At 39.0% G+C, this 27,893-nt stretch overlaps 1 protein-coding gene across 1 annotated transcript in view; it reads right to left on the bottom strand.

Moving 5' to 3' along the window:
• Positions 1–27,893, bottom strand: part of SLIT3 (slit guidance ligand 3) — a gene marked incomplete at its 5' end in the record, with an annotated part of 500,013 nt that overhangs the window by 206,298 nt on the left and 265,822 nt on the right. Inside the window, one exon of the mRNA XM_009641607.2 lies at positions 20,037–20,108. Within this exon, the coding sequence (XP_009639902.1) occupies positions 20,037–20,108 (72 nt within the window). The remainder of the gene's footprint in view (positions 1–20,036; positions 20,109–27,893) is intronic.

Genomic DNA, 27,893 nt, shown 5'->3' with positions numbered 1-27,893 from the left:
GAAGGGTGTGTGAGCAGGCTCCGGCCCTGGCAGCAGCCTGTTTGCATTGCTGCTGCACTGCATCCCAGCAGGACAGGACACGACCACTTTGTTATTAGGATCGTAGCTGATATTTCAGCATTGGGCCACACCAGATGGATGTGCTATTGATCTGGAGCCAGCTTGGGGTCTGACATACCCATGACAGCAAACTGCACCAACAGAGCAAAATTACCCTTCCTTTCAAAATCTGTGAGCAGAGTGGGTTATGCCAATAAAAGCAAAGTTTTAGAAATCTGGAATCTGCATGTGAGATCTGTTGCCAGAGGTCTGCGTCAGTCAGGTCACAGATATTCGCACACAAGGCTGAAGAGAGGCCTTAGTGCATCATGGCTTATAGTATAATATATAGCATTCATTCCCGATCCCCTGGAAAACTTGATGCTGCCAAATATTGGACAAGAAACACATAGCAAAGTATTGGGATCAATGGGTATACAAAACTATGGGTTTGTGTATTCAGTTTCTCAATGTGCAAAAACTCAAACACAGCCTATTACAAATCTATGGGATAAGATGAAGAGGGAAATACTGTCAGCTTCAGAAGTAAACCTGAAAGTAAGCCCTTAGAGCTATCAGCTGTGTCATTTCATTGGCTGGGCATCACTATCTGCACGTGCCAGTCCCTTTCTGTGGCTTCAGCGCTGGAAGTGAACACAATGAGTATCTGTGCACATACACCTTTGAATTCCCACTAATGTCATGATGACAACACAAATGTCCCGCTGCGGCAGTTTATACGGTGCAAAATGAACCTCTCTGTCACACAGTTGCTACTGCTCGATTACCTTATTTAGCCAGCAATGAAAACCAAAGTCTTATGTGGACAGTCAGCCAGAACAAGCATGTATAACAATTTCAGAAAGTGAAAAAAACATCTTATAAGGGTGCATACGTATATACATCAACACACCCACCCCTCAATATCTATATTTACTCGCTATTTGCATGTGCATGTTGGGAAGTTCAAACAAGGCTCACAAATGGAATTTCTAATTGCACCACCATTTTTGTTTCTGTAAAAAAAAAAGTATAATTCACCCTTTACCTCAGTTGCCTGTTACAAAAAAATGAGCTATGCACTTGGATGGAAGATTTTAGGTATACACTGATAAATAAAAGCCACATGTAAAGTCAGCTCACAAAACTTAAATCACATACACAGCTGACGTCTGAATAGGTCACACAGGGCACTATAAGGAGTCAGCAGAAGCCATAGGAATTCAAGGGAGACTTTCTATTGATTTCAGAAGGACATGGATTGGATTCAGGCAGAACAGGACGTGACAGCGAGCTTCCTTCTGCGCTAGCTCAGAATAGAGAACATATCCCTGCCTCCCAGTGCAATCCTTCATCTGGATGCGGAAAGGTCAGCCTTTACTGTCTGATTTGATGATTCAAAAATATTTTTAAATTTCTTAAAATATTTCTCTTTAACAGACAAAGCATTATTCGAATCACACAGTATTTCTACCCACAAAATATTAGATGAGAGTGGCTCAGGTTTTGCCCCCAATAAGCAAAGGTTTCCCATAATTCATCAACAAATATATAATCCTCCTAAGAATCCTAAGTCAGCTGAATTAATATACTCCTCAAACACAAATTTCAGGGATAACTCTAGCAGATAGCTATTGCGCAGATGACTTAGTACCGTACTATTTCATTGATATTTAAATGTTAACCATAATGAAGGCAATAAAGCATCTATGATAACAGCAATTATTTCAGAAGAAGGAAGGCCAAACACTGCAAAGGGCACTAATTGACAGTGAACTGTCTGCATCACAGCCCAGTTGTAGCTGCAGGAATTTTACCCTGCTGCTCTGGATGTGCAGAGCACACAGCTCCTGTGCAGTAGGAACTCTCTGGCTTTTGAGTGGGGACATTTTCAGGTAGAGGTGTGCTCTAGAGGCGTTCTGCAAAGCGTTCTGTCATGCACATGAAGCCCTCCCAGCAATGATTTTTAAGAGTATGTGTCCTGACAAGGGTAAGCACACAATATAGTAGCATTTTTAACACATAAGAGGAAAAAATAAATTCTGCTCCAGTCGTCTGCTAGCTGCTCCAATGCCTCAGTCCCATTTTGATCCAACTAAGATTGAAATCCATAGAAACCGATGCACAAACACCAGGAAGTTGTGAGAAACAGAAAACATCCAGAATCTTCTGACTCCTCCAACATCATACGGGGAAACTTGTATTCTGCTGGATTCTCTCCAGACTTATACCTCCCACATCTTCCAGAACCCAATATACCCTCGTCCCTTGAAAAAGCACTGTCCTCTCATTTAGAAGTCCTCTCCCTGTAAACTATTCACACCCAAAATGCTGAATCAGGAAACTGAGGTTATAGACGATATTATTTATGCCAGCAAACTTCCCACCTTGGGCCGTGATCCTTGTCAGGTCTTGCAAGCTAAGCAGAAGCAGACTGCAGCACTCCTAAGGATCCTCCAAGGACTGCTTGGAAGACACATTACGTGGGATCAGCAATCTTTGAGGTGGTACATCCTCCACCAGTATGAACTGTCATAGTCCCACTGACTTCAATTTACAACCCCAGAGGAACTGCTCTACTAACTCACTCCTCTGCCAGTTGCCCAAACTGGTTAGAGGCATGCTTTCTTCCTTCTGAAGAATAAAGCTGATTTATAGCCCCTAGTAATCAGATTTTATTTTTTTTTAAGGAAAGAATGCTCAGTCTGCAATCCTGTCACTATTTGAAAACAATTACCTATCTCCTTCCTCAAACTTTTTGTGCACATTTAACTACATGCAGTTGCATTCCTGTTCTCTTCTGACATGCTCCAAATTCTTTTACACCACTGTAGTTCCCTGACAGAGAGTTGTTAATTCCAGTCTCAATGTAATTACATGAAAATCAGTAACCTGTAAAAATGACTGTCGTGTGTGTTTTAAAATAAAATTTATGCATTATTCTTTACTGCTTTCTCCACCCTCTTGACTAGCAATACAGGTGTTCAGGACTAGATGAGAGTCCGAAATAAATTATACTCCTAATGCTAGAAGAAATCACACAACTTGTATAGAAGATACTTTGGAAAAAAAAGGAAAGGATTTAAATTTTGAGCCCCACTAATAATACAAATATTTTATTTTAAAAACTCAGGAACTCCAAGCATTCTTCCATGTTCCTTGGACTAATCAAGAAAGCAGAAATTCCAGGCTGTCGGATCAATAGTCAAACACTCTCAATTCTGCAAATTACAGAGTACACAGAGATTTTGTTTCTCTTACGTGAAATTCAATTAATGATATAGTTAAGAGCATCTAATGAATATCAGAATGCCTGGTGACTTATTAATCTGAAATAATAATGCTTTCATTGCAATATAGCTACCCACTCTATTCCAGTTAGGTACTAGACATGAACCAAAGGGATCTTCTGGCAATGCTGTCAGGAAAAAGTTACACGATATAACAGAATTATCTGAAACATTAACTATTTAATTTCTTCAATTAGTACTACAATAAGTACATTGTAAAATAGTAACTGTGTTAATGTTTTCCAGCCACAGTTCAAGTGAGAAAATACGTAGGACAGTTGGGTTTTCTGTTAAACACTTAATACTGATGACAATACCACCTGCTACCTCCCAGCTTAAAAAGGGTTATGGTATCCTGTTTGGCAAAAGGAATAACCACTAGGCAAATGTCCATTTTTATAAGTACAACGCATTTTCATAATGTGCATAGATTACTGGCTGTACATCGGTACAATACCCACAGTGATGCTTCTTGTTTACAATCTGAACGGATTAAAATGAAAGGAGAAGGGGAGAACACATCGTATGCTGAAGACGTCCTTTGTTTTTTGGCGGTAACAGAGACTGATTTTCTTTCACATTCCATTTCCGTAGCTGATTAGCACAAACAGCTAATCAAATTGAGAAATTATATGGTAGATTAAATTTTTGATTAACACTTTTTCCCAAACCTTAATAAGCGTCTACCAATGTTACTAGGGGTCTGCTGTGCTGGCCATTCAGGTTTTTGATACACACCAGGCTGGCTTTTGTGTCATATTTGGCTGATCATGGGACACTGCAGCATTTGCAGAATTCTCAGTTAGAAAAAAGTATTCATACCCATTTACTGATAGGTAATCGGAGAAAGAGATCTGAAAAGGCACCAGCTCATTTATTATTTTTCTGGTTTTCAATGCCTTTTACATTTGGGCACCAGAGATTCTTTACAGGCTTCTAACATACACGATTTGAAAGCAAGAATCCTGCAAATAACTGTCCTCACTCGGCAGCACAAACTTCGATGTGTCTATGGGCTTCACTCGGAATTAAACAACAACGTTCATCTCGTTTTCCTGCTCAAAACTCTCTCAACACACTGTGGAAAGAACAAGGTGCTGAGTTACCTCACTCTGTGATAAGCCTGCATTTTGAAATTGAGTCTTTGAAATGGAGCAGAAAAGCAAACAGGCAAGGCTGGTGGGGAACAGCCATATCAGGCACTGCAGCACTAACAAGTCTAACATTTCCTTCTGTCTCCTTCAATTACACCACCGCTTTATCACAGCATGCTCGTTGGCTGTGTATGTAATCCGTGTGTTGTGTGTCCATAACACCATGTAATTGGGCTTAATGCAAGATTATTATCTATGTGCATGCAACGGATAGCTACAAATGGTGCATCTGCAGGCTTGTAACATTCCCAAGAGTGAATTACTGTCATACTCCCCGATTATTGCTTCTCCCACAACTGCCATGGCTTCCAGGCTTCCTATCCCCACAGCGACTCTACATCCAGTAAACGAGACTGGAAAATTTATTAAGATTAACCAAGATGTCTCCAAGTGTAATTGAGCCGCTCATGTAAATAGTTCACTTGATAATGTTATTTCTATTCCGATATGTTATTTCTATTTATTTCTATGTTCCGTTCTGATAATGTTACTTCTGTTCCTGGGTGAATTGGTGCAAAAAAAATGTTGAGTACCTCACCCCAAGTTGCCAGTGGAGCTCAGAAGGGAACACAACAGCTTGGTGCTGGCAGTGACAGAAAGACAACTTCACCAAGACCCCAAAACCGTGAGGGGAACTGGAATATTGGTAAACAAAAATAGGCAAAGGAATCTTTTCACAGTGTGCACGTGGACAGAAACAGTTGAATCCATGCAAGATTAGACATTGCCATCAGTATTTATGCACATAAAGAGAAGGATCTTGGGGTCTGTCTGAAATGCTAAAGATGAAACATGAATTTGGGTGACTGCACTAGCAGCAAAATTTAACACTAACAGTGACAGAACCTTAGACCTCTATGTTAGCAGATTCATATCACTTACTCTTAAATCTCTCTCCAGCTGCATAAAAAGCCATTGCAAAGAGAAGAGAAATTTTCTCTTCCTTGTATTCAACAAGGGTTAAGCAAAGCAGTAATAGGTTTAAATTTCAGAAAGGGGAATTTTGATTAGATGCAGGGGAAATGTTTCTTAGAATAAGAAAATACAGAAAAGAGCTGTTACAGAGTGTGCCGCCATCAGCAGCGGAAGCCTGTAATAAAAAAACAACTAAATAAATCACTGGCAGGAATGGCACAGGACTCGATGGTCTTGCCCTAGGGTGGGACAACATGATAACTTCAGACCCCTCCAACCCTTACATACCACCTAACATAACTAACAGCAGGGGCATTCTTCTAATTCAAAAAAGTAAATCTAAATCTATTTTTAGTAATAAAACCCAGACTTCATTTTTTTTATACACTGCCATAATTAATGTTTGTAACTACCTTTGAGATTGTAGGGTAAAAGGAGCTATATTTTCAATAGCTGTAAAGAGTTATTTTTCACACAGGTCAGAAGGAATTTGCATTAAATTAAATATTCACTGCTTCTCATGGCCTCTGATGCAAAAGCAAAATGGCTTTGGCACTCTATCCGTCAGCACAAGCAGAGTCCTAACCCTCAACTTTCAAGCCATCCAAGATTTGCTCATTAGGCAAGGTCCAAAACTCAACTGAATCTCATCAGAGTTTTGGTGAGTCCTGAGTGCCTCTGGTACTCAACCCTTTGATCGCCCCACAGACTGTTGAAGTTAAAGGCCACAACCACCGTGTGGGCATGTAATGAAAGCAACTGATGCTGCACTGATTAATCCATTACTCTCAACTGTTAGAAAACATAATGATATCACAAGGGGCCTTATTCACTGACAAACAGCAGTAGAGCTCTGATTTGACACCTCAAATTAGCAGCAAAAGCAATAACAGCTGGGTTTTTGTCTCAATATTTGTACCCAACTCTAAAATAAGTTAGAGCTATACAAGTGCTATTTTTAAACACGTTATCCAAGGAAAATAATTTTCTAAATAGTCTCCAGGTGACACATAAAATCCACTGAAATAAATAAAAATAACTAGTTGCCAATTTGTGGTTTCTGTTCTAGTATTAGTCTTCTGCCAACGTGTTCACAAATGTTCTCATCACAGCAACAGGAGAGGCTCTAGCGTTGTTAACTTGGGAAGCTGATGTCAGAAATCTGACTAGTCTCAAGGATAGAGAAGAAAGAAAATGTTCTTTTAAGAAATGTATGAAAAAAATAAAATAAATAAGCTTAGCATGGAATTATGCACAAAACTGCCAGAAGTGTTTACTGCTACAATTGCCTGATTCTTCCCATTCTGTGGCTGATTTTAATTTGCATTTAACTGTCAAATTTTAACTATTTAAGCTATTACAAAGACCAAATGTTTATGGCAGATTTTTTTTTCCTTGAAGGAGTGAGATTACTTTCAAAAACATCAGGCTTTGAAGAAACTGGGTTATTGTAAAAACAAATTCTTTTTTTAAACTGCCTGTTTTGTCAGCCAGCAAGAACCAGGGTGATCACATTTGCTTATAGCGATAGCTTTAGGGCATATTAATGTAAGTCCTGTAATTGCTGCATTAACTCTCCCCCCAGAGACTGGCTGTACCTTGGCTGGAGTCTCTGGGACTGGTGAGGTCAGGAGCTGAGGCCGAGAGCAGAGGAGAGGGAAAGACAGGACCCGCAGCTAAGAAAATGGTTGGGCAAGATATCTGGGTAAAGAGATTGGGACTAGGAAGCAGCGCAAATGAGTAAGAGAGGCCAGAAAAAAATCACAGAGGCCTGTACAAGCAAAGACTACATTGTGGCGTGTATACACGTGGGAGCAAAATTATGAATTCTGGTGACTTATGTCTGGTGACTGATGCTGAAACCTTTCTAGTGTTATCTTTAGCCCTGCACTTATGTTGTATGTGCTCATACGTGTCATTATGCCTGAATTTACTTACCTATACCGACACACAAATAAATAAAACATGATAAAACAAGATAAAATAGAAAATAGAACCATAGAATAGAATAAAAGAAGCAAGATAAACTAAGCCAAAATAAGGTAAAATAAAATATATTAAAGGTTATACAGAGAATGAGGGTACACCGTTCATTTAGGTTGTGGACTTTGTCAGATGTCAAGTCAAGGATGTCATTCACACGGTCTTACATGAAACATCTTACCATTTCCCCTTAAGGAAGCCTCCTCTATATACAGAACGACATAACGATTCCCACACAATCAAATACAGTCATATCTCCCAATTCTTTCTAAAGCCTATGCCCAGTGAAAGTTGAAAAAGCTTTTTAGAGAAATTCAAATCAGGTTTTCAATCTTTTACATGACATTCTAATTCTAGGCAGAAAATACAAATTCAGTACAGCCTGAATGGAAATTTTAGTTATAAAAGCATTGGTGCAAAGACAAAAGAACGCAGACTGAAATCATTCTGCCACTGCTTTATTTTTAAAATAAGGATTCTCCAATGAGTTATTTTTCTAAACTCAAAAATGGCACAAGAAACACTGCCTTTACTTTTTTTTTTAATCAAGAAATTTTCTCAAGTCTTTGCCCAAAGGTGACACATTTTTCAGCGCACCATATCGGGAATGACTGCTGTGGCTCGAACTCTCAGTTACATCCATAATTTTCTGTAAGTATTTGGACTCAGGAAGGAAAAGTATTTCTGCAAACATTGAATAAATGTGTTACATCATCAGGGTGGTTGTGATGTTTCTCTGTGGTACCCAGCTTCCAGGACTGATATTATTGCCTAGAACCACTGGGAATGTGTCCAGTTATCATAATACCCAGACCAATGTCCACTGAAGTCAGTGCAAATCCTGTTGCTGATTTCAGCAGGGAGTGAATCTAGTCCCTGCAATCTACTTACTTAGGCACAGATTTTCATAGGAGCCACAGCCACCAAAATTATTATTGTATTCAAGTTCAACTCAACTAAATTTTGTTTTGTAGACTAATTTGAAAACCTCTTGTTCAATGAATTAATATAATTAAATTAATAGTATAAATGTATTATTTTAATATAAATTAATTGTGAGATAGATAAGCTTTTTTTTTTAGATTATACAGAGATCTCTCTTACTAAATATGTCTCTCTGTGTTACCCAACTGCATGCATGTCAGGTGCTGTGGTTTATGGATTCCGTGCTACTCCTGCCAAAGTCAATGGAAACTGGATTGGGTTCTCGATGCATGCAGAGGTCTGAAAGCTTACCAGAGTGTACTTATGGAAAGGATGAAAAAGAATCAACAAGATTGAGTCAGTTCAGACAAACCTTAGGTTTGACGCATCAGTACTTCAGCAAAATAAAACAGTTGCTCAGGTTCCTGCCTGAACAGTTGTTTCTGTTTAGTCCCTTCTGAAGCTAAAGCAGTCTTATAATCCAATTCAAACTAACACAGTCTGACTCCATAATTTGAAAGGAGCAAGCAACTTTTGCCATTTGTTCAGGCTGAAGGCGTTTAATGATGGAGATTTCCAAGGTAAAAGGTTTCAGCATTCAGTCAGCTGAGTGCTGTGGTTTTCTTGCAGGACTTCACCAAAAGACATTCTAAAGAAACTGATTAAATTTGGATCAGAAAGGAACAGTAGTATTCTTCAAAACCATGTTTTAATTTGTCCCATTCTGAGTACACTGCAACATTAATGCTATAACCTTATGGTAAAAGCCTTTATTTTGATAGACTTCCCTACCATGATGAACATATCCTTTTCATACTTGTCGGTGTAACACACCCAGGGACAGAAAAGCCATTCCAACTGGCAGACAGAAATTCCAAAGCCATTCCAACTGGCAGTCTTTTCAGAGCTAGAAAAAGTGATAAAAAATGGACTTCCGCATCCATTGTAAGGAGCTATGTGACAATGTCCAATCTCTTTGGGATGCTCATTGTGCCAGCCTGTTGCCACTTCATCAACTGCCGCAATGCGGCACTGCCTGCGGGACTGCGGATTCCTGCAAGTCCCACGCTGACCGCTAGGACTAAAGGAGGGATGAGCTGGCAAACCCCAGGTTTGCAGCAGACAGCTGCTGGAGAAGTATAAATACAACAATGAATAGAAATGACACTGACAGCAGTTTAGCCTGAGTGTCTGGGTGTCAGAGCAAAAGGTTTTACAAAAGCCTTTTAGGAGGCAGGCAATTGGCATCCATGGAAAATGGGCTGCCAGAACCCCCGCGTTCCTTTTTCCCTCCGATGGCAGACCTACTAGGTCCTGCAAGCAAAATCATGCCCCTTATTCCTCTTGCCAGAGCAGCCCCCTGATGCCAGGAGTCTGGTGTCACTCTCGGCTGTCCCTCAGCTCCCAAGGGAGCTCCCTCAGCATTCCCACTGGGAGAGGGCAGCAGAAAGAGATCTTTCATAGCTCCAGCAACATGACAACAGGCATGGAGTGGCACGGAACCGCAAAGGCAATTCTCAACTTTTGACATCAAAGGAAGAGAAGCAAATCTTTTAAAGAGGGAACTTTACATTTACTGCCAAAATTGCCTCCCCCAAATGCAAGAGACACAGACGATATTTGTGGAATAATTTTGTATTCTAACAGGATGCGGTGCCCCTACCTACAATTCATACATGCTGGAAATTAAAGCTAATATACAGGCTAAAGTAAGTCCACATGAATGAAATAGGGAATGTGTGATATACACATTCTGTGAATTTAGACTTGCATGTATGAACAAGTTGTTATGGAAAAGTTACATTTATAGAGAAAAGAAGTATTTTGAAAGAACAAAGACAACACGTAGTTCCTAGACAAGGGCAATTACGTGTTTCTTGGTGAAGCTGGAAAGGGATCTGCTTTCCATCAGGAATTAAACATTGAGTTTTTCTTTTAATAATACATTAGACAGCACTTGTGTGCATCACACAAGAAAAGGTCAATATGCCTGAAAACATCTAGCTTACCAATTGTTTAAATTTCTCCCAAACACCACCTGCCCATGAGAAGCAGCAATACCTGCTTATATTCATGCATGCGTATGCAATACAGCTAAGAAACCATAACAATTTGAATAGCAAATACTCACAGTGTTTCATTTGCGTTCAGTCCACAGAGTGAAAAAGTGCAAAATAAAATACAGACAGAAAAAAATTCGAAGCACTCATGATCTGTTCAGGAATATTCTACAGGCGCAAGAAGTAGCTAAATAAAAGGAGTCAATTGTTCTCCATACATGGCTGTTTCTCTGTAATATCTGCACGCACTCAAAATAAAATGTAATGGCCATTGTGGATAGTCTGTCCTAACTGTTTCAGCCTAAGTATTAGCTGAAGTGCCTCACCTGATTTCTAACGCCCTAGCCGTGGACGGGAGGATGGGGTGTCTCACAGATAAAATGGACCCAACCCTTTTAAGACATCACTGAAATTGCCCAAGGAGCCAGTAAGAAGCTCGGGTGCTTGCGGAGTGGACTACCCCCCTCCCCAGAGCCCGCCCAGCCCGCAACCTCCTTTTGCACCAACGGGGGCTTCTCGGCGGCCTTCAGCGTCGTCGCAGAGATGCTGCATTGCGGCAATTTATCGATCACAGTAGCCAAATCCAAAGCTGAAAGCCATGAACAAGACCTACTTTTCCACCCTCCCTTCTCCCAAAAAAGCACTTCTGGTGACAGACACAGTCTAAGATTCTAGTGGCAAAAGATGCAAAAGCAAATCTAAATTACCAATCTGGTGAACAAAGCCCTTGCTCAGTATATGTTCCTACATCCCTTTTTCACAGCCATCAACCTGCCTTCCACAACGTTCTTTTCTATTTTGCCCTCAAATAAATCCTAATCTCAGCCACAGTCTGGCATTTGCAAACCACAGTTATCTCACACCACCTAGCACTGTGAAGACAAGAGGGATGTGTGCAATTTTTAAAAATTAATGGCACTACTGTTCTTTGTTTCCTTTAATGGCTTTATGTAGCCACCTCATTTGGTGCTCTTTCAACTGACCAAGCTATTTTCTGAGGTATCTCTAAAATACTCAAGAGCAACATGGTACATCACAACAAAGGTTTCTGGATGACCTTACAGCGTTTTACAATTTGTTTCTAAGGATCTGCAGATGTCCTAAGCGTGGCCATCCATCACTCACACATACAAAAACAAAGCATTAGGATTATTCACCCCAAACCAGAAACTTAAGAAATATAATTCCATTTCAAAAGTATCAAACAGGTTGACATGAAATTGTTTCCTTTATGATAACTAAATTAATATAGAAATTGTAATTATTTGGCTTCAATTTACTTTAAAATTGTTTCATACTTCCATCCTTAGCTCTTATATTTTCTTTTTTTCTTAAACACAGAACTGGATATGCTACGTAAAGGAAGTCTAATTTACACTAATCATATGCCTTTCTTTGTAAAGTTTTAAAAATTATTTTTCCTGATTTAACCGTAACATACATGCTCTTTTCATCATATATACTTACACACTTATATATTTATATTACATGCGTAACCTTGTCAACAGCAGGAAAGACACTGTGATTTTTAGATCAGAAGAAGCTTCTACCTATGCATTTTTTTCAGGTGCAGATCTAATGTAACCTACTTCACTTGCAAGCTACCTACATATTACTATGCTGATTTCTAATTTACTATAGATACAATATTATTGTCCCAGCTAAAAGTATTGGATAATATTAATAATAAGTAATCCCAGCAGCTACAGTTTAAGGTTAAATATCTGACATGATGCTTGAAGTGGTAGAGCAACAATTCAGGTGTACAGAGCTCCCATCATAATTTTACTCTCCCGTTCCAGAGAAACCAGGCTTTGGAGTCCTCTCTTGTATAAAGGCTGGCTAAAGCACAGAGCCTTTGTCAATGTTGTTTTGCCAGCACAGCAGAGGGACAAAAGCAACCTCTGAAAAAGACAAACCATTTGTACCTCTATAGGTCATAACCAATACCTTTAATCGCACACAGGAAAAAGAAGAAGGTAACCATTACGTGTTTTGAAACATTTTTTGAAAAAAAATTTTTTTTTTCTCTGTTCTAGTGATTCAGCCCAGAGCAAGCAGGAGTTCCCACATTCACCACCAGTTTTGGACCCCAAAGGTTGTCACAGAAGGGCTGAGAACGTCCTTGTATATTTAATTTTGATATCATGGAAACCTGTGCCACACAGGCATGCAGCCTTCTCCCCCAGCCAAAGAGGCCTTATTAATGCCAATAAGATTACATCCAGCTACTGACAATACCGTAATCCAGCTGCTTTGGGGAGTCACATAAACAATGAATTTCAAATTATAGCATAAAACATCTACTCATCTACCTCAGAACTCTGTCATCACCTCAACTTTATCTGCAAGGAGTTTCATTCCCATCATGGTCTTTAGCTCAGCTGTTGGTTAAGGGGTTGAGCCGCACGTCTGCATTAAATATACAGTTGAGTGTCCTCTGGATTAAATCGTTCACATTCATTTGACTTTCAACAGTCAAAACGCTTGTTCTACATCCTTTATATTACTGACTAAGAAACTGTATTAGTCAAAGGGGAGGGAGGGCAGGTCACAAGATGAGCAGAGCATGCAAATGAAACCATTAATATCATGGGTGAGAAGGTTTGCCAGAAATCTGTAAGTCTCCTGGAGTTTTGACTTTGGAGTCTCTTGGAGCAGCGACTGCAGCACCAATAAAGGGCTTAGACTACACAAGCCATAAAGCTGGGCTTCCTCAAAAAGCATATTGGTCAGTGATTCATGAAACTAATAATTCTAACCTGGCACTGCTCTTATCAAGATAAGTTCTGCAGCCTACACGGCTCCAGGCTATTCTTAAAGGGAAAAAACCTCCAACCTAATGGGAACAGGAAAGGAGAATGAGCACAGCATTCAACTACTACATATGCTCCAGGAGGGGAAAAACCCATCTTTTCTAAATATGTAATATAATCAGGCATCTGCACTGATTGATAGAAATGTTCATCAATTTGCTGGGACATGCCTGGAATACTGCAGGATTAGCAAAATCATTGATCAATGAATTTATGCAAATATATTCTCCCCATAAAGAGAGAGTTACATTACATCTGTAACAGGCATCAGTGATTTTCAGAGGCCCTCTCTTGCCCGCTCTTATTTTATATCAGCTGGTCTTTGATATAAAGCCTGTCACGACGGTGCCATCTGGATAGTGTTCCTTTCACTACGCTGTACTTCCAACCTCACATTTTGTAATAAGTTATAGAACGGAGGTTATCTCAGATTTCATTTTCATATCTTGAGCAATGACACCAGGTCTCCCACCGACATGTATCAGCACATAAAAATATTTCTTATCAAGCAACCATGTAAGCACTCCATCTTTCCTCCATCAATTCTTCATGTTAGTTACGCATCTCATTTCACTAGGGTCCATTGGGGATGCAGCAGCCTTCTAGAAGTTCTCCAGAAAAAGGGAGTTCTGTAGCTTATCTTATCTCCAACTGATTTATATAATGGAAAACTTGTAATAACAGCGGCCAGGTTATTCAGGAGCATTTCTCCTTCCCTTAAAGACTTACAGCGATACAGGAGGCAGGAAGAACGCGAAGGGTATAAACTGCAGGACAGTCTAATAAGTAACGGAGTAAAGAAAAATGGAAATTATCGTTTGTCCACTACACTCTGGGTGTACCATTTCTCAGTTGCCAAAATTACTTCTGTTCTTCCTCTGGCGTAACTTGATTGCCTGTGATAGAGGCGCGACGTGGAAAACTAGGGATACTCTTAGAAAAGCCAAACTCATCATTTTTCACTTAACTGGTAGATACCTCAATTACTCATATACTGCCAACAGTCACTCCCTTCAGTTTTGTTTTTAAGACACGTATTACGTACATGCTGACTGATTAAATAGCTAAAGATTTTTAATTTTATTCATTTATATACATTTGAGGTATTATATACCCTTGGGTAAAAAAACCAAGAAAAGCCAAAAAAACCCATCAAGAAACCACAAAACCCAATTGTTTTAATTTTACTCTACTCAAGTATGAGTAAGTAAAACAGCTATGCAGAACATTTTAAATAGAAATCTCATTTTCGTTATTGTATTTAGGTATTTTAGTATCAGTTATAGGAACACAATTTATAGAGTTCAAATTTGATCCTGATTGGCTCAACCAATCATAATTTCCAGCAAAACAGAGGAGGAAATCACATTTGTGTGGCATTTTCAGGCTTTCATTAAGCGATGACATCTCATATATTTAGAATTATGTCATGACTTTCACTCCCTGACTCTTCAGGTTGGGAAAGCAAATAAAAATCTTCTATCTAGTTAAGACATGCTCAGAATAGCATTTTGCAAATAAGTAAAACCTACTATATTACTGAGTGTTCAGAACACAGAAGACAACCACAGGAATAATTAAATCCTGGCGGTAGCACAAAATAACGATTCACATTCAGAGAAGTTCTTAGAAATTTGCTAGGACAAAAGGTAGCATGTATTATACGCATACTCATACTCCATGACATCTCTAGCAGAAATTGCACAGATTACTACATTTTTTATGAAACACAATCCTTTATAACAGGAACGTATTGGATTGAAAAAAGGAAAGCATGAATAACCCTCTTCCACTTGTAAAATGCTTGCTGTACAGCCAATGTACAGAAGAACTGGGGGATGCAGACCGCAGCTGGTCTGGCAGATCGCGCTCTGTCCCGCAGAACACAACTCGGCACTGAATCAGAGTTTGAAAGAAACCAGCGTGTGGCACTTGTAGCTGTGGGCTTTTCTGGGCGTTTGTTGCGGAGCAGGAAGAGGGAGGCAGGAACGTTTGCAGAGAAAAGGTTATATATACAAACACTGATAGAAGAATTTTAATTACCAAGACTCCTATTATTTTCATTTTAAGATTTCAGGGATGGAAGGGTGGTGTGTTTTCATTTATGTTTACATTTTACAATCTGAAAAACTAACCTTTTTTTTTTTTTTTTTTAAGATCCAATATTTAGGGCTAAATTGGAATTGAAGTTACAACTTAAAATTGTTGTGGATATCAGGGTGATTGTACTTGCACTTCCTTAGTATTACTTGTGAGTGAATTACTGTGATTTTTCACACTAGAGCGCCCAGAGTTGAATGGCAGATTCCTGCGTGCATAGTTTGTTGCTAGAGACTCAATGACAGAGTCAGTGCTCATTCATTTCAAAAAGCAGGTGAAAACTCAGGAAAGAGGATTTTCAGGCTCAGAGATAATATATGAAAGACCTACAACAATTAACATGACTAACAACAAATCAACCCCCAAATCTTTCCGTACTAGCTCTGTACAGCAAGAACACATTTGCCTTCTCTTACAGCATATTATCCAGTCCTCCTAGGATTAGCTCTTGGTATGATAAAGTCTTTTGGGGTTGGGAATTCTTTTTACAGAAAATCTGCAATGAAGAAAATATGTGCAAGCTCCAGTCCCTCTGGCTATCATTGTAAAGTAGGAGGAAAAACAGCTTTTACAATATAAAACAAGGAAAACACTCCACCTAAGTTGCCAACAGTGACTCGTAATTCTTTCTGTCCTGACCACATGGCACAATTGCCATGTCACCACACAGTTTTCAAGCTACCCCAGCAAGGCAAAACAACAGCAAATGAATTAAAAGGGTTGTTTTTTCTAAACTGAGTTCTGTATCTTATTGAGATACAGATCCTAAACCCACAAGTATAGTTCAGCCCTTCCAGTCTAAGGCCAATAGCATGACCATTCAACTCCATACTGCCAGTTTATCCAGTTGGACCGAGCTTGTGGAACCACCTTGAAATTAATTCCTTTTCTTTGTGCAGCCTAAGAGATTTGAAGGTGAAATTCTGAGCTCTGAAAGAGTTTTATCTCCTATGCTTCATAATTTTGGACATTTGGAAATAAAGCTGTGGACTAATTTCTGATCTACAAAGAATATGAACATTGTATTGCCCACACCATATGGAATGCTGGACAATTATTTTGAAGAAGTCTTTGGTTTTTTTGGTGGTGTGTTTTTTTGTTTTTTTTTTTTTTTACTTTGTTTTGTGAGGTTTTTTTAATATTCTTTAAATGTGCTTACAGCTACACTAATAAATATTTCTCAATAAAACACTTATTACCAGATATTGCCACAGGACATAAGTAAAAATTAAGCAGAGCGGAAAATCTTCTACTAAAAATGACACTTTAGTTAGTGAAAGTTTCACACCAATTTTTTTCAACTTTTCTGCACATTTCTATTCCAACAGGTCATAAATCAGTTAATAACTTTTGCCGCCCCTTTACACACACGTCCCTTTTTCATTTTATTGCTGTTTCAGTAGTTGCACACACCTTTCTGTGTACTGCAATGCAAGAACAAACCCACTGAAATACTTTTTACTCTCTTACAAAAAGGGGGAAGCACTGTTTTATCAACAGACTGAAAGCAAAACCTTTATGGGAAGCCTTACAGAAAATCTGATGCAAAAATGAGCACAACTAGCCCCAGTACAAAACTAGCAAGAAAGGATGTTTAAGTAAGCATATCATTTCTGCACATCATTTCCCAGACGTTATCTTCACCTTGCTGCAGGGGCAAAGACAATCAACAGAAGGCACCAAAGCACTTGATACTCAACATTTTTGCAGCTTTTTAACTCAAAACTCAGAGTCACCAGTACCACTTGGCACCTGCATTATGGTCTACATAGGTCATGTCATAGGACTAGGGATACCTTTTGGGACATCTGAAGCATGGAAGCTCATAAACCAAAAAGCGGTTAAAAGCCAGTGTTTGTACTGGGAGCTGCAGACAGTGCCTTGGTCTGAGCCAAGCTTCAGATGGAGTTAGCAACTCACCACACAACTGCAAGCACTGAAATCGGTCACAAATTTCAGTCCCATTTTCATCTCTGCTTCTGTGCTATTTGTTGTTACAGGAACTTATTAATAACATAGGAAAAAGAAAATAAAAGTAGTAAATGAAAACAGCTTACTTGATAAGTAGAAATAAGTAACACAGACTATGGAGCGCTCTTCATTTTGGAGGATAACCGCACAACTTCCTTCTGTTCCTACATCTACCAAATCACCAAGCTCCTTGCACTCAGCTTTTTTGAGGAATTCAAGGTGAAAAAAGTGCAATCCAGAAACCAAAGGGCTTCTAAAGAAAGCATTCTTTTTTTTTTTTTTTTTTTTTTTTGAGTGATGCTAAGCATTTTGTCTCTGCCCTGAGTTATCTACAGAATTTGGAATTCTGTAGACAGGCGGGTGTGCAGAGAAAAGATGCAGGAATGTAAACGTTTGAGACCATAAAGGACACAAGATTTCAATACAATGAAGAAATACATTATTCAGTACCCTTGCAAATGGTTTAAACAGATAATGAGATTAATTTTTGCCAGAATTATTATATATTTTCTACATATTGCATTACAGGTTAAAATATATCTGCATAAAATATATAGTGGGTCTGAAATGATGAAATTTGGTTTCACTTGTTAATATTCTTTGATGGTTCAAATCACTAATTTTTTAACATTTATGACTGTTTTACAACTGAAGATATTATACTCTCTGGGGCATTAAGCAAATTTATTTTGATAGCAAGATTTAAATGCTCAAACTTTCTTTGAAGAAAAACTTGGAAAAAATCAGATAAGGTTGGAAGTATAAAACTCACATTTTGTGACTGCAAGAAAAATAACTTTAGAAATGGATACTATCAATCTACTTCCTCATCTTTTAGAATTAAGATTGATTTTTCCTGTAGCAGTATGTCTGCACTGAAAATTAAAAATGCATTAAAGAACTGATTATGATGTATTTTATATATCCTCCTCTTCTCCCACCCACAAATAACTGGCATAGAATTAACCAATTAAAAGGAGGGAGGTAAATGAACTAATTCAAAATTTACTACATCCTGGAGAGAAGGAATGCATTCCCAGCAACTTTTTCAGAGCCTGCAGAACTCTGTATATTACAAAAAAGGTTCCATTTATTGTCCAGCCTATTTTAGTGAAAGTTATAGCACAGTCTGCTCTCAGTGGAGGACTGATTCACCCTCTGTGGTTATATGGAAAATCAGTCCATCCCACCCCCAAAGGTCAATTTTATAGGAGTTCATTTTTTTTTTCTTTTCTTCCTTTCTTTCACCACACAGTAGACTTTTCAAGCTGACAGACACGTAAAACTTTATAGTGGTAACATATTATTTTTCCTGAAAAGTGCTATTAATATAGAATTCTAGCAATACTCTTGATAACATAGTTCCCAGATAAGAAACTCTGCAGATACCTGCTGTTAGCTCAATATGAGCAACACACACTATCTGATCAATATCGATATCCCAGCCTAGGAGAGAGAGGGGCCAAAGGTATCTCAGATGCCTGTGACAGACACAGCCACCACTCCCAGGTCCTTCAGAAAGCTGAACTTGCTTCTGCTGCAACTGATGGCAAACCTCCTTTGAGCAGCAATGGGAGGTGGGTAGAGCCCTTGGGGAAGAATTCCCAATATTATCACATGCATATTCAAAGCCACTGTGGTGCGTGGCACAGCGCTGCCTATAAAGCCTGTTGTATTGCCTGCTCTCAGAAGCAAAGGCAATGCCTTGAGTCTCCTGAATCTCCAGGTGCCAGGGCTGTGCGAGGCAGGTGCTTACTTCAACCATCGCTGTTTCATACCATGTATTTTAAGGACAAGCTTTTCAGCAGACTGAGCAGGCCTTCCCTGCTGTATTTAAGCATATACTGTTTCAGTGCTGGATCAGTATTAACTCCAGTTCAGATGTTGAGTGTTTGAATTTTGGGTCCCCCCGCCCCTGGCTCCCTCTCCATTTTGGCTTAGGACTGTGTGCTTTCACAAGTATTAACACTTTCAGCTTTGCAGCATTAACTTCCAGGTAACAGGGAAAGCTTTATATCAGTTCATATAGTCAAAACCTATGCCAGAAAAGGTCTCCAAATGAACAAATAACTGTTAGCAATAAGCAAATTATCTGCTCAGATACTGATTTCTGGGTAATATTGGATTTTACATTACAATGACGGCGCTCTAAATCTAATGTGCTTTTTCTCTATTAGAGTCAGCTTTCACTGTCAAATCCTTTTTTTCGTTTTTTTGGTCTGTGCTGCAGCTTTAACAGCCGATGTGTAAAGTTTGTGGTACATGAAGAGCACAACGTGGTGTTATTTCAGCCCTCAGAGAAGGATCCTCCCCAAAAGCCAATGACTGCACTGAACAAGCCTGCCAAGCGCCCGTCTCTCCTCCCTCTTACATACCAAACACCTTTTAAACAGCTTTTTGTCTAGGGCAATAGTGAGATATCTCATAATATCGTTCCCCATGAACCTGTTACCCATCCGCTAGTCGGCATTACGCAGACCCAGCCAGGTTTCTGGCTGCAGAGCATACATCGGACGCACTTTGAATACTGCTAAACCCCATCTGTTCCACGCAGCAGCGAGCACGGCAATATCTCTGCTCCTCAGGAGCGGTAGCAGAGAAGTCGTCTATTGTGGTTTAATTAGCAGTAACCCCAGCCTAGGGGAAGTGTGAGATTTCACTTTGCTACCTATACCACTGGTCTGAGGTGGGAAAGAAGGATATCAAGCCCCCAGATTCGCCCAGCACTGCAGCACTGGGAGAGCCACCCCCCTGCCGCCCCAGCACAGCACCAAGTCAACTCACAGGATCTCCAGGTCGCGCAGGGCTCGGAAGGCTCCATCTTCGATGCAGCTGATCTGGTTGTTGTCCAGTTGCCTGCAGAAAGGAAGGGAGAGGATGAAGGCTGGCCGGTACGGGCAGAGCTGCCTCAGAGCGCCAGGTTGGGGGCTTCCCCGTCACTGAGGTGTCCCTCCACCCCCTCGCAGCGCCTGCTCGCCACCCGGCGCAGGGCTGCTCAGCTGCCACGCTGCTCTGGCTCTGCTCGCTGCTGTCTGACAGCGCTGCACGCTACCGCACACTGAAGCCTGTCAGGTCTCAGTAAATATTAATTGGCCTTTTTTTTTTTTTTTTTTTTTAAAGGCAGAAGGGAGTAATTTCATTACATTAGGGCATCCAATCCATTATGAGCTTTTACCGTCATGTCACTGAAACAATTTCATTAAGCTAAAGGCCTGTAAATCATTGGAGGTCACTGTGCTGCCCTCCGTGACCTCCCAGAATGCCTTTTTTTCTTTTACTGGAAGTTGGAGTCCTCTGTCCTGACAGTACTAAATCTCCAGGCTTTATCTGCCCAAGAGCTGTGAGAGTGCATAGGGAATATACCAATTCCAAATTAGACTCAACTAATCTAATTTTATAGTCTTTTTATTATTCTAAGCACCAAATGTCTGTGGTGGTTCGATGCCTCTCTGCATTGTTACTGGTCCCATCTGGTAGCCCGTTCTATTGAAAGATTTCTGACTAAATACAGATTCTGTCTAACTGCATCAGGGAGAGCAATCCGGTGACAGAAAGCATTATACACACGTACACTTAAAACACTATTTTACTTCAAAATGTGTAATTTAATATTTGGATGGTGGAGTTCTCTCATTTGTCTCCCTGCATACGCATGATTTAAATATATTTTACCATATATGTGGATACGGCTACATCTGTCTCTTTAGCTTAGAAAATTAAAGTTGTAAGTTGTAATTTAAAAATCAGTGATTACAGTTTCTGACATCTGATCCTTCAAATTCTACACTTAGAGAAATAAAATTATGTAACTACCCATGTGTGAGTACAATATTTGCATTTCATAAAAAATAGACATAGGCTCCCAACTCTGTATGATACTGCCCTTTGCACAAAATATACTTTAGATTTGGTGAGGGAGGGACCATTTGTCCCGTGTGTGTAAAGTATAATGAACAAAGATAGCAAGATTGCATTGTGGTTTCTGGTTGCTATTACAAAATAATAAATATATATGCAGAGATAGCAAATATATTACACCCATGTATAATACATTTGTATAGTTTTACTAACTTCTTTCCAATTATTTGCTGTACCTAATTTGTCTAAATAGACATTTGTCACAACTAACTTCCTTATTACACAATAATAAAGCATAAACAGAGCACTATGGTACAGTAACAAACCAAAAAACCGAAACAAAGTCTCTTCGGGGTAGAGAGCAGAAAGCAAGACAAAGGTTTAAATGAAGCAACGGCAAATATAATCTTTATGCACCCTCTTAAAGATTGAGTTTGATTTACTAACATTGAAGATCTTGAATATGTATATATTTGAAGACTATAGAAAACTTATCCTTTGTAATGTAGTCTGGTCTTGATGAACATCAGATTTTTTTATGACTTAAAGTGCATGAAAAACCATACATGCTATAAGATCTACTAAAAAGCTTCACAAGCATAAAGCCCAGCTAAGGTTTCTCATAGCGCTCATAACTTTGGAGAACGTGCTGAGTTTGGCAAAACTTCAGCGATGCCTCCTATACTGACAGATACCGGAATGTACAGTCATCCAAAATGGATTTTTCTGTAGGGTAAGAGTTCACACATAGCATATATACATAGGTATATAAGTATACACATACATATTTCTTCATGTACTCTCTGCTTTTCCCACTACCTAGCAACGATGCTAAAGCCCATATATTTTTGACTGCTGGGACGACCAGTGGCTGCTGAGTGACTTTTTCCGAGATGCCTATTTAATTGTGTGGGTGGTTAAAAATTTTTTTGCTCAAACAAAAAGGATGGTGGATTTCAGGAAGAATACGCTTCAAATGAGTTAAATATAACACTAGTTGCATGACTAAGTACTTTACACTTCAGTTGGCTTTATTAAGCATAAAGTTGGCACATGCTAGCATGACGAAGAGAAAGCAGGCGCAACTTGGAGAATTATCTCTCTCTTCTTCTCCAGGAAGTACTATATATTGCCTATTTTTATTTGAGTTATACTACAATATTGATTTTTCTGCCAAATACACTAAAATAAGCGAGTAAACCGAGTGCGCGAGTCACAAAGCCTCCTGATTAAAGAGCTTCACAGTGCATTGTTTTTTTTAAAAAACGCTACTTTCAGATTGATTTTTGTTGAAAAAGCGTAATGACAAGCTTAATCATATCTCTATAGGTCCAGTCATGCTAACGCTAACAACCAAGTTTAGCCCGTGTGATTAATCCATAGGACCACAGCGAGGGAAACCTCTAGGTGCCCAGAAGACACACACTTAGCACAACAGTAAATAGGGAAAATACTCATTAAAGACACACCCTGATCCTGTGCACCCCATAAACTAAAGCCACAGCCTCTGGGAGACATCCACACGTTTAATGCTGGTTTGTAACAGACAGAGCTCACGTCTCCCAATACCTATCACGCCAAAACATTCACATCTGTGTTTAAGTATAAAAATTTCTTCTCCAAAGGAACAGAACTATTAGTTGTGTTAAAATTAGGCATGACTGTGTTTAAGACCCTTCACCTCACCATTGCTTTCTCAATGTCTAAAGATGGAAATTCTATTTCTGTGCGTCTGTGCAGCACCCTGGTGAGTGGTTAAGCAGAGACCAGAGATTTGAGAGTTTAAAGTCTAAACAACATTTTCCTTCCAAGACAATGTGTTAGTTTAAAGTTTTGAGGAAACTTCAAGTAAAGCCTTCCAGAAAGGCAAAGGCAGGTGTTCAACACATACTTTTATACCCGGAAGACAAACTAAAAAGCCTGTGATGTGGGCCAGCAGCCAGATCACCTACTCAAAGTGGGTAAGTTGTGCATGCAGCTCTTCAACGCACAGAATAGACCTGCCTAACATTTGTTGAGTAGAACATGTTACCTGAATAAAACTAATCATATGCAGAGAAAGTAAAAATTCAAAAGAAAAAAAAAGTTCATTTCTTCATAGCTGCCTTCTGCATGGAGCACTCAAACACACACAGAGCACGGCTACCTGAGACGGATCAGTTGCTCCAGGCTTACAGGTAAATTTAAAAAATGGGTCTCAGCCAGCAGAAGCACTTATTCAGATTTAAATGCCATCTCTATTTGTCAGTGTTCATACCCCTTCTAGAGGATCTTTCTCTCCTCAATATTACAAACAGGATGTTATGCATGGAACGGTGTAATGTAATAATGAAAAAAGGTCAGACAACACAAACTCAGATTTAAGACACAATTTTAAAATGGACAAAATCACTTTTCATACCTCCATCTACTCCTGCCTTTTAAAGGAATACAGTACTGAGCTCAGACTTTACCTAAAACTATCAAGTGATTCAATTGCCTCTGAAGAAAGCAAGGGTTCTCACGCAGAAAAAGCGAGCTTCTGTATTTAAAAGAGGTGAAAGGATGAATGAAAGCACGATAACCACTCTGTGTGAAATAGCCACACAATACATATGGCACACATAAGAGCTACAAGCCAAGGCATGAACAAGTAAACACTGTCAAAACTTGAACTTCCAAGTTTTTGCTAAGTTAGACAGGTACCTAACCTTTATTTGGGTGCAAGTGTTTGGGTGAAATGCCGAATCTCTCATGCGTTAGACACAAAGCACTGGACTTGGGCTCGGTGACGTTGTCAGAAGGGTTCTTGCTCCAACGTCAGCGAGCTGAGATCCCTGCCTGGGAAACCCAGCAGCTCGCGTGTGATTGAATTACCTACTCTGACCTCACCTAAGAGACTCCAGGGATCCGAGATCTCCGTGACAGGCAATTAGCAACCAGACAATACTAACAGATACAAAGAGCAACACCAGAAGATCTCAGGGAATGGAGCAAAACACCTGAGCAAGGACAATACTGAATGGGTATACAGGATCTAGGTGAAGAGGGACACGACAAATGCTTATAAACAATGCGAGAATTTATAAAACTGGAGAAAAAGGCATCTTTCATATGGTAGAGCTATAATACATAATGCCATATGCATTATTATAATCTGACTCTGTGACTCAATAGCTAATCACAGATTTTATGAAAAAGCAAGAAAATTATGTGACTAAACTATGTGTAATTGATTGATTACTGTCTAACTTAAAAATGGATGTTTTAAAGAACAAAACTTAGACACAAATCGCCTTTCTATGAAATGAGAAATCACGCTGCACCCTAATAGATTTATATCACTGGACAGTCTATGGCTTGGCCAAGACACCGCTTTAACTGTTTAAAGCATAATTTCCCTGACAGAGTATAACTCCGGCTTATCCATTTAGATTTGTACATTATCTATCATACATGAGAGTTAAATTTCAAATAACATTTGGAAGGAATACGATTTTACAAAGTTGATATTCTTTTGCCATTTGAAATAATCCTTTAAATACCAAGGCTTGGAGGCTTTGCTCACAACAATAAGAAATACTTAGTTTTCAAATGCATCCGAGAGATAAAAATCCCCAGAAATAAAGCTAATATAACTTTTGTCATGCTACTAGACTTAAAAATTTAAAAAACACACAAACCAAAACCCAACACCAATCTGTTCTAAAATACTGAAGAATTTAATTCATCCAGGGTGAAATTTTGCAAAACCAAATATTCTTTTCCTAACGTTAAGTTAGTTAATGCTTAAAACGTTATATTACCAGCAATGTTTCTTCACAGCACACCAACTAACCTGATCTCATATATAAGACCTTTCAACGTTATTTCTGCAATTAGCCATACTCACATTCACGAAGAAGAGGTCCTTCAAGCACCAACATTTCACAATAATGAACTATATAATTGGTGTTTTGTACTTTAATTGTTTCAGTGAAGCATTTTTTTTTCCATTTACAAACACTACCAAGGCCGCTGTAGAGCTCAAGTGTTAATCTGGTTTTTAATTATACTGTGACAGTAGTTTAATTACTGTAACCTCTTTCTATATTTTGTCCAGAATCTAGTTAGGTATTTAAATAAATGCCCCTATTAACAAATACTGTAATAAATACTTTTCAGACTTCTTTGTTTCTCATATTTTACATGTTCAGTATAAAAAGTGTTAGAATATTGCATGTTTAAGAAAGTTCTACTATTACATATACGAAATTACTCTACTACTGTTATAGATCCAAGATGAAGCAAGAGCCATTTCCTCGTTAATAAAAGACTTGCATAGTTATCGAGAAGTATCCATACTAAAGGTACAGTATTAGTAAAGTATTTCAAAGAATTTTCAGTAGCCATTTCACAGGAAGGTAAATTCACTGTAACTTATCATAGAATTGTTGTTAGTAAAAAATGAATTTTGCTAATAACGTCTCCAGAAGAACCTCAGTCTGGACAACATTTTCCCCACACCTTTTCCTTTTTTTTCCTAATAGAAGCTGCTGGGCCTATGCCATCACTTTCCTGTAAAGTTTACACTCCAATACTGAAGCGCTTCAATAACCTGTAAGAGTCAGAGACACCCTATAACATTTATTGTCCAGCCTCCAAACCAGTCCTTATATAACTTCGAGAATGGTAAAATTTCAAAGGAAAGGGATACGAATACACCAAGTAAAATTTCTCACCTACCAAACTGAAGTCCTTATCCTTAAATTAAATTGATAAGGAAGCATCATAAATGGCAATAGATGGTCCTTTGAAGTAATACTAAATTCAAGTAAATTGAAATAATATGAAGTTATTTTTCAAAGTAGCTCTTAAGGCATTTTTCATGTTTAATTTTTACTCTTTATTGATGCATTGCTAAAATCATTCTCTAAGAGCTTGCTTGTATTAGAAGATTTAAAGAATCGATACATTAAATTCAACATTAAAATAATTCTCAAGTGGAGTAAATCAGTGGTGCAAAACACAAATGACAGAGCTTCTGCGATCAAGCTGAAATCTCCCTCTGGGATTTTTACAAGTGTTCCAAAATTCCTTTTTTTTTTTTTTTTTGTTTCCTAAAGATGTGGTTTTGCCCAAAGCTACAGTTGAAGCATTGTGCAGAAACAGCTCATCTGCATGAAATAATTGGGCACAGTCATATTCTGTCTTCAGTTTTCATACCCAACCTATGTTGCCAGGTTGTTAAATGAGGAGGGAGGGATATCTGATTTGGAGGGGAAGAGTTGCTTATAAATAATTACTCTGCGAACTATTCAAAAGTATTAAGTATTTACTCTATGATTTTTTTATTACATTAACTCACAATTCAAAATGTTGCTGTCAATGCAAAACTTAAGTGGTAAATGAACACATAGACTACTTCTGCCTCTTCCCACAAGGATAATCACACACAAACCCAAGATATCGTTTCAATATCAGGGGGTTTAGAACATTATTTTTTTCTTTTTTTAACTCTCTCTTGTTGCTGATGTAACAAATAGTGCATACCAAGCACAGAAATGGCTGTCTCCATAGCAATTGGGGCAGGTTTTGCGGTTTCCCTAGTTACTCTTGACTGATAACCATCTGTTGTTCTCCTCTGCCATAGCCCCAAAGGGGAAAAGGGGAAGAAATGAGGAAGATAAAATGGGTGTTAGAGAATATGAAAGTTATTTACCATGGTGGTTTTTACATTTTCAGAAGGTTTGCACTTACTTGAATCTTTGTTTTCTTTATTCTTCTTTTCAGTTGACAAGTATCAAATACCACATGTAAAGAAAAGTTCTAATCTCAAAATGTTACTAATCATTCACCTTATTGATAGGCAATCATACTAGGGAATCATATTAGGAGTATTAATATGAAATCATATCATTAGGGTTGTTGCTATGAAACTGTGGAAAATCTGAAACTAAGGCACTTCTATAGAAAAAAATGCAGATATTTAATCTAAATAATTTGTAGAAATTTGTAATGTACAAAGAGGATGGGGTAGAGGAGGTACAGAAGCATCCACCTAGCTTGTGAGGGTGGAATAGGATCACGGAGTAACTGCTCCTTTCCACTCCTGACCTGCAATAATGGCTGGCAGTTACCTCTGTTTACACGCTTGTGTCCATCACTTCCGTCAAACCTCGAGCCCCCTCCTCCCCTTCAGCGTGCCCGTGTGGTGCTCTAAGGGAGACACAGGGACAGCGTGCCTGCAGGGACCAGGCTTCCCACGCCCGCATCCTTCCTTGAGGACAGCAGCACTGCGAACTTGCACCACTGGCAGCCCCCGATGGACCTGCTGCTCAAGGCATGCATCAAGATGTGTGCTGTAAGCAAGGTCAGTGTTTACATGGACTCACGTACCATCACAGTATTACCTACATGGAACTAATAGCACGTAAGTCATGCTCATTTTGAAGGAAAACCAAGTAAGCCTCCACAGGCTAGCTGTTACAGCAGATCAATATAGCAGCATGCAACTGGGGTTTGGGTTTTCCCTGAAAATTATTCTGTGCGTATGTTCCGTGTAGTAACAAATTCATTACAGAACCAAAACTTAAAAAAGAAACACACAGAATGCTTCATCCCTTAATATTAAAATTTATATCAGCTGTCAGTTGTCAAAGACAGACAAAATGTGCTTGGAGCTACCAGCATTTCTAAAACGTGGCTTCAGTAGGCCGGAATGCTGCAAGAAACTATAGAGGCAAGAAGGCAGGGTTATTGCTCTGCTGGTTCTTATCCGCAGCGCAGGGCAGGAGGGGGTCTGGATGCAGGTGACATTCCTGC

This window comes from Egretta garzetta, unplaced genomic scaffold (assembly GCF_000687185.1).
Source record: "Egretta garzetta isolate BGI_Z169 unplaced genomic scaffold, ASM68718v1 scaffold97, whole genome shotgun sequence".
NCBI classification, from domain to species: domain Eukaryota; kingdom Metazoa; phylum Chordata; class Aves; order Pelecaniformes; family Ardeidae; genus Egretta; species Egretta garzetta.
This window is presented reverse-complemented; position numbering and strand designations above follow the sequence as displayed.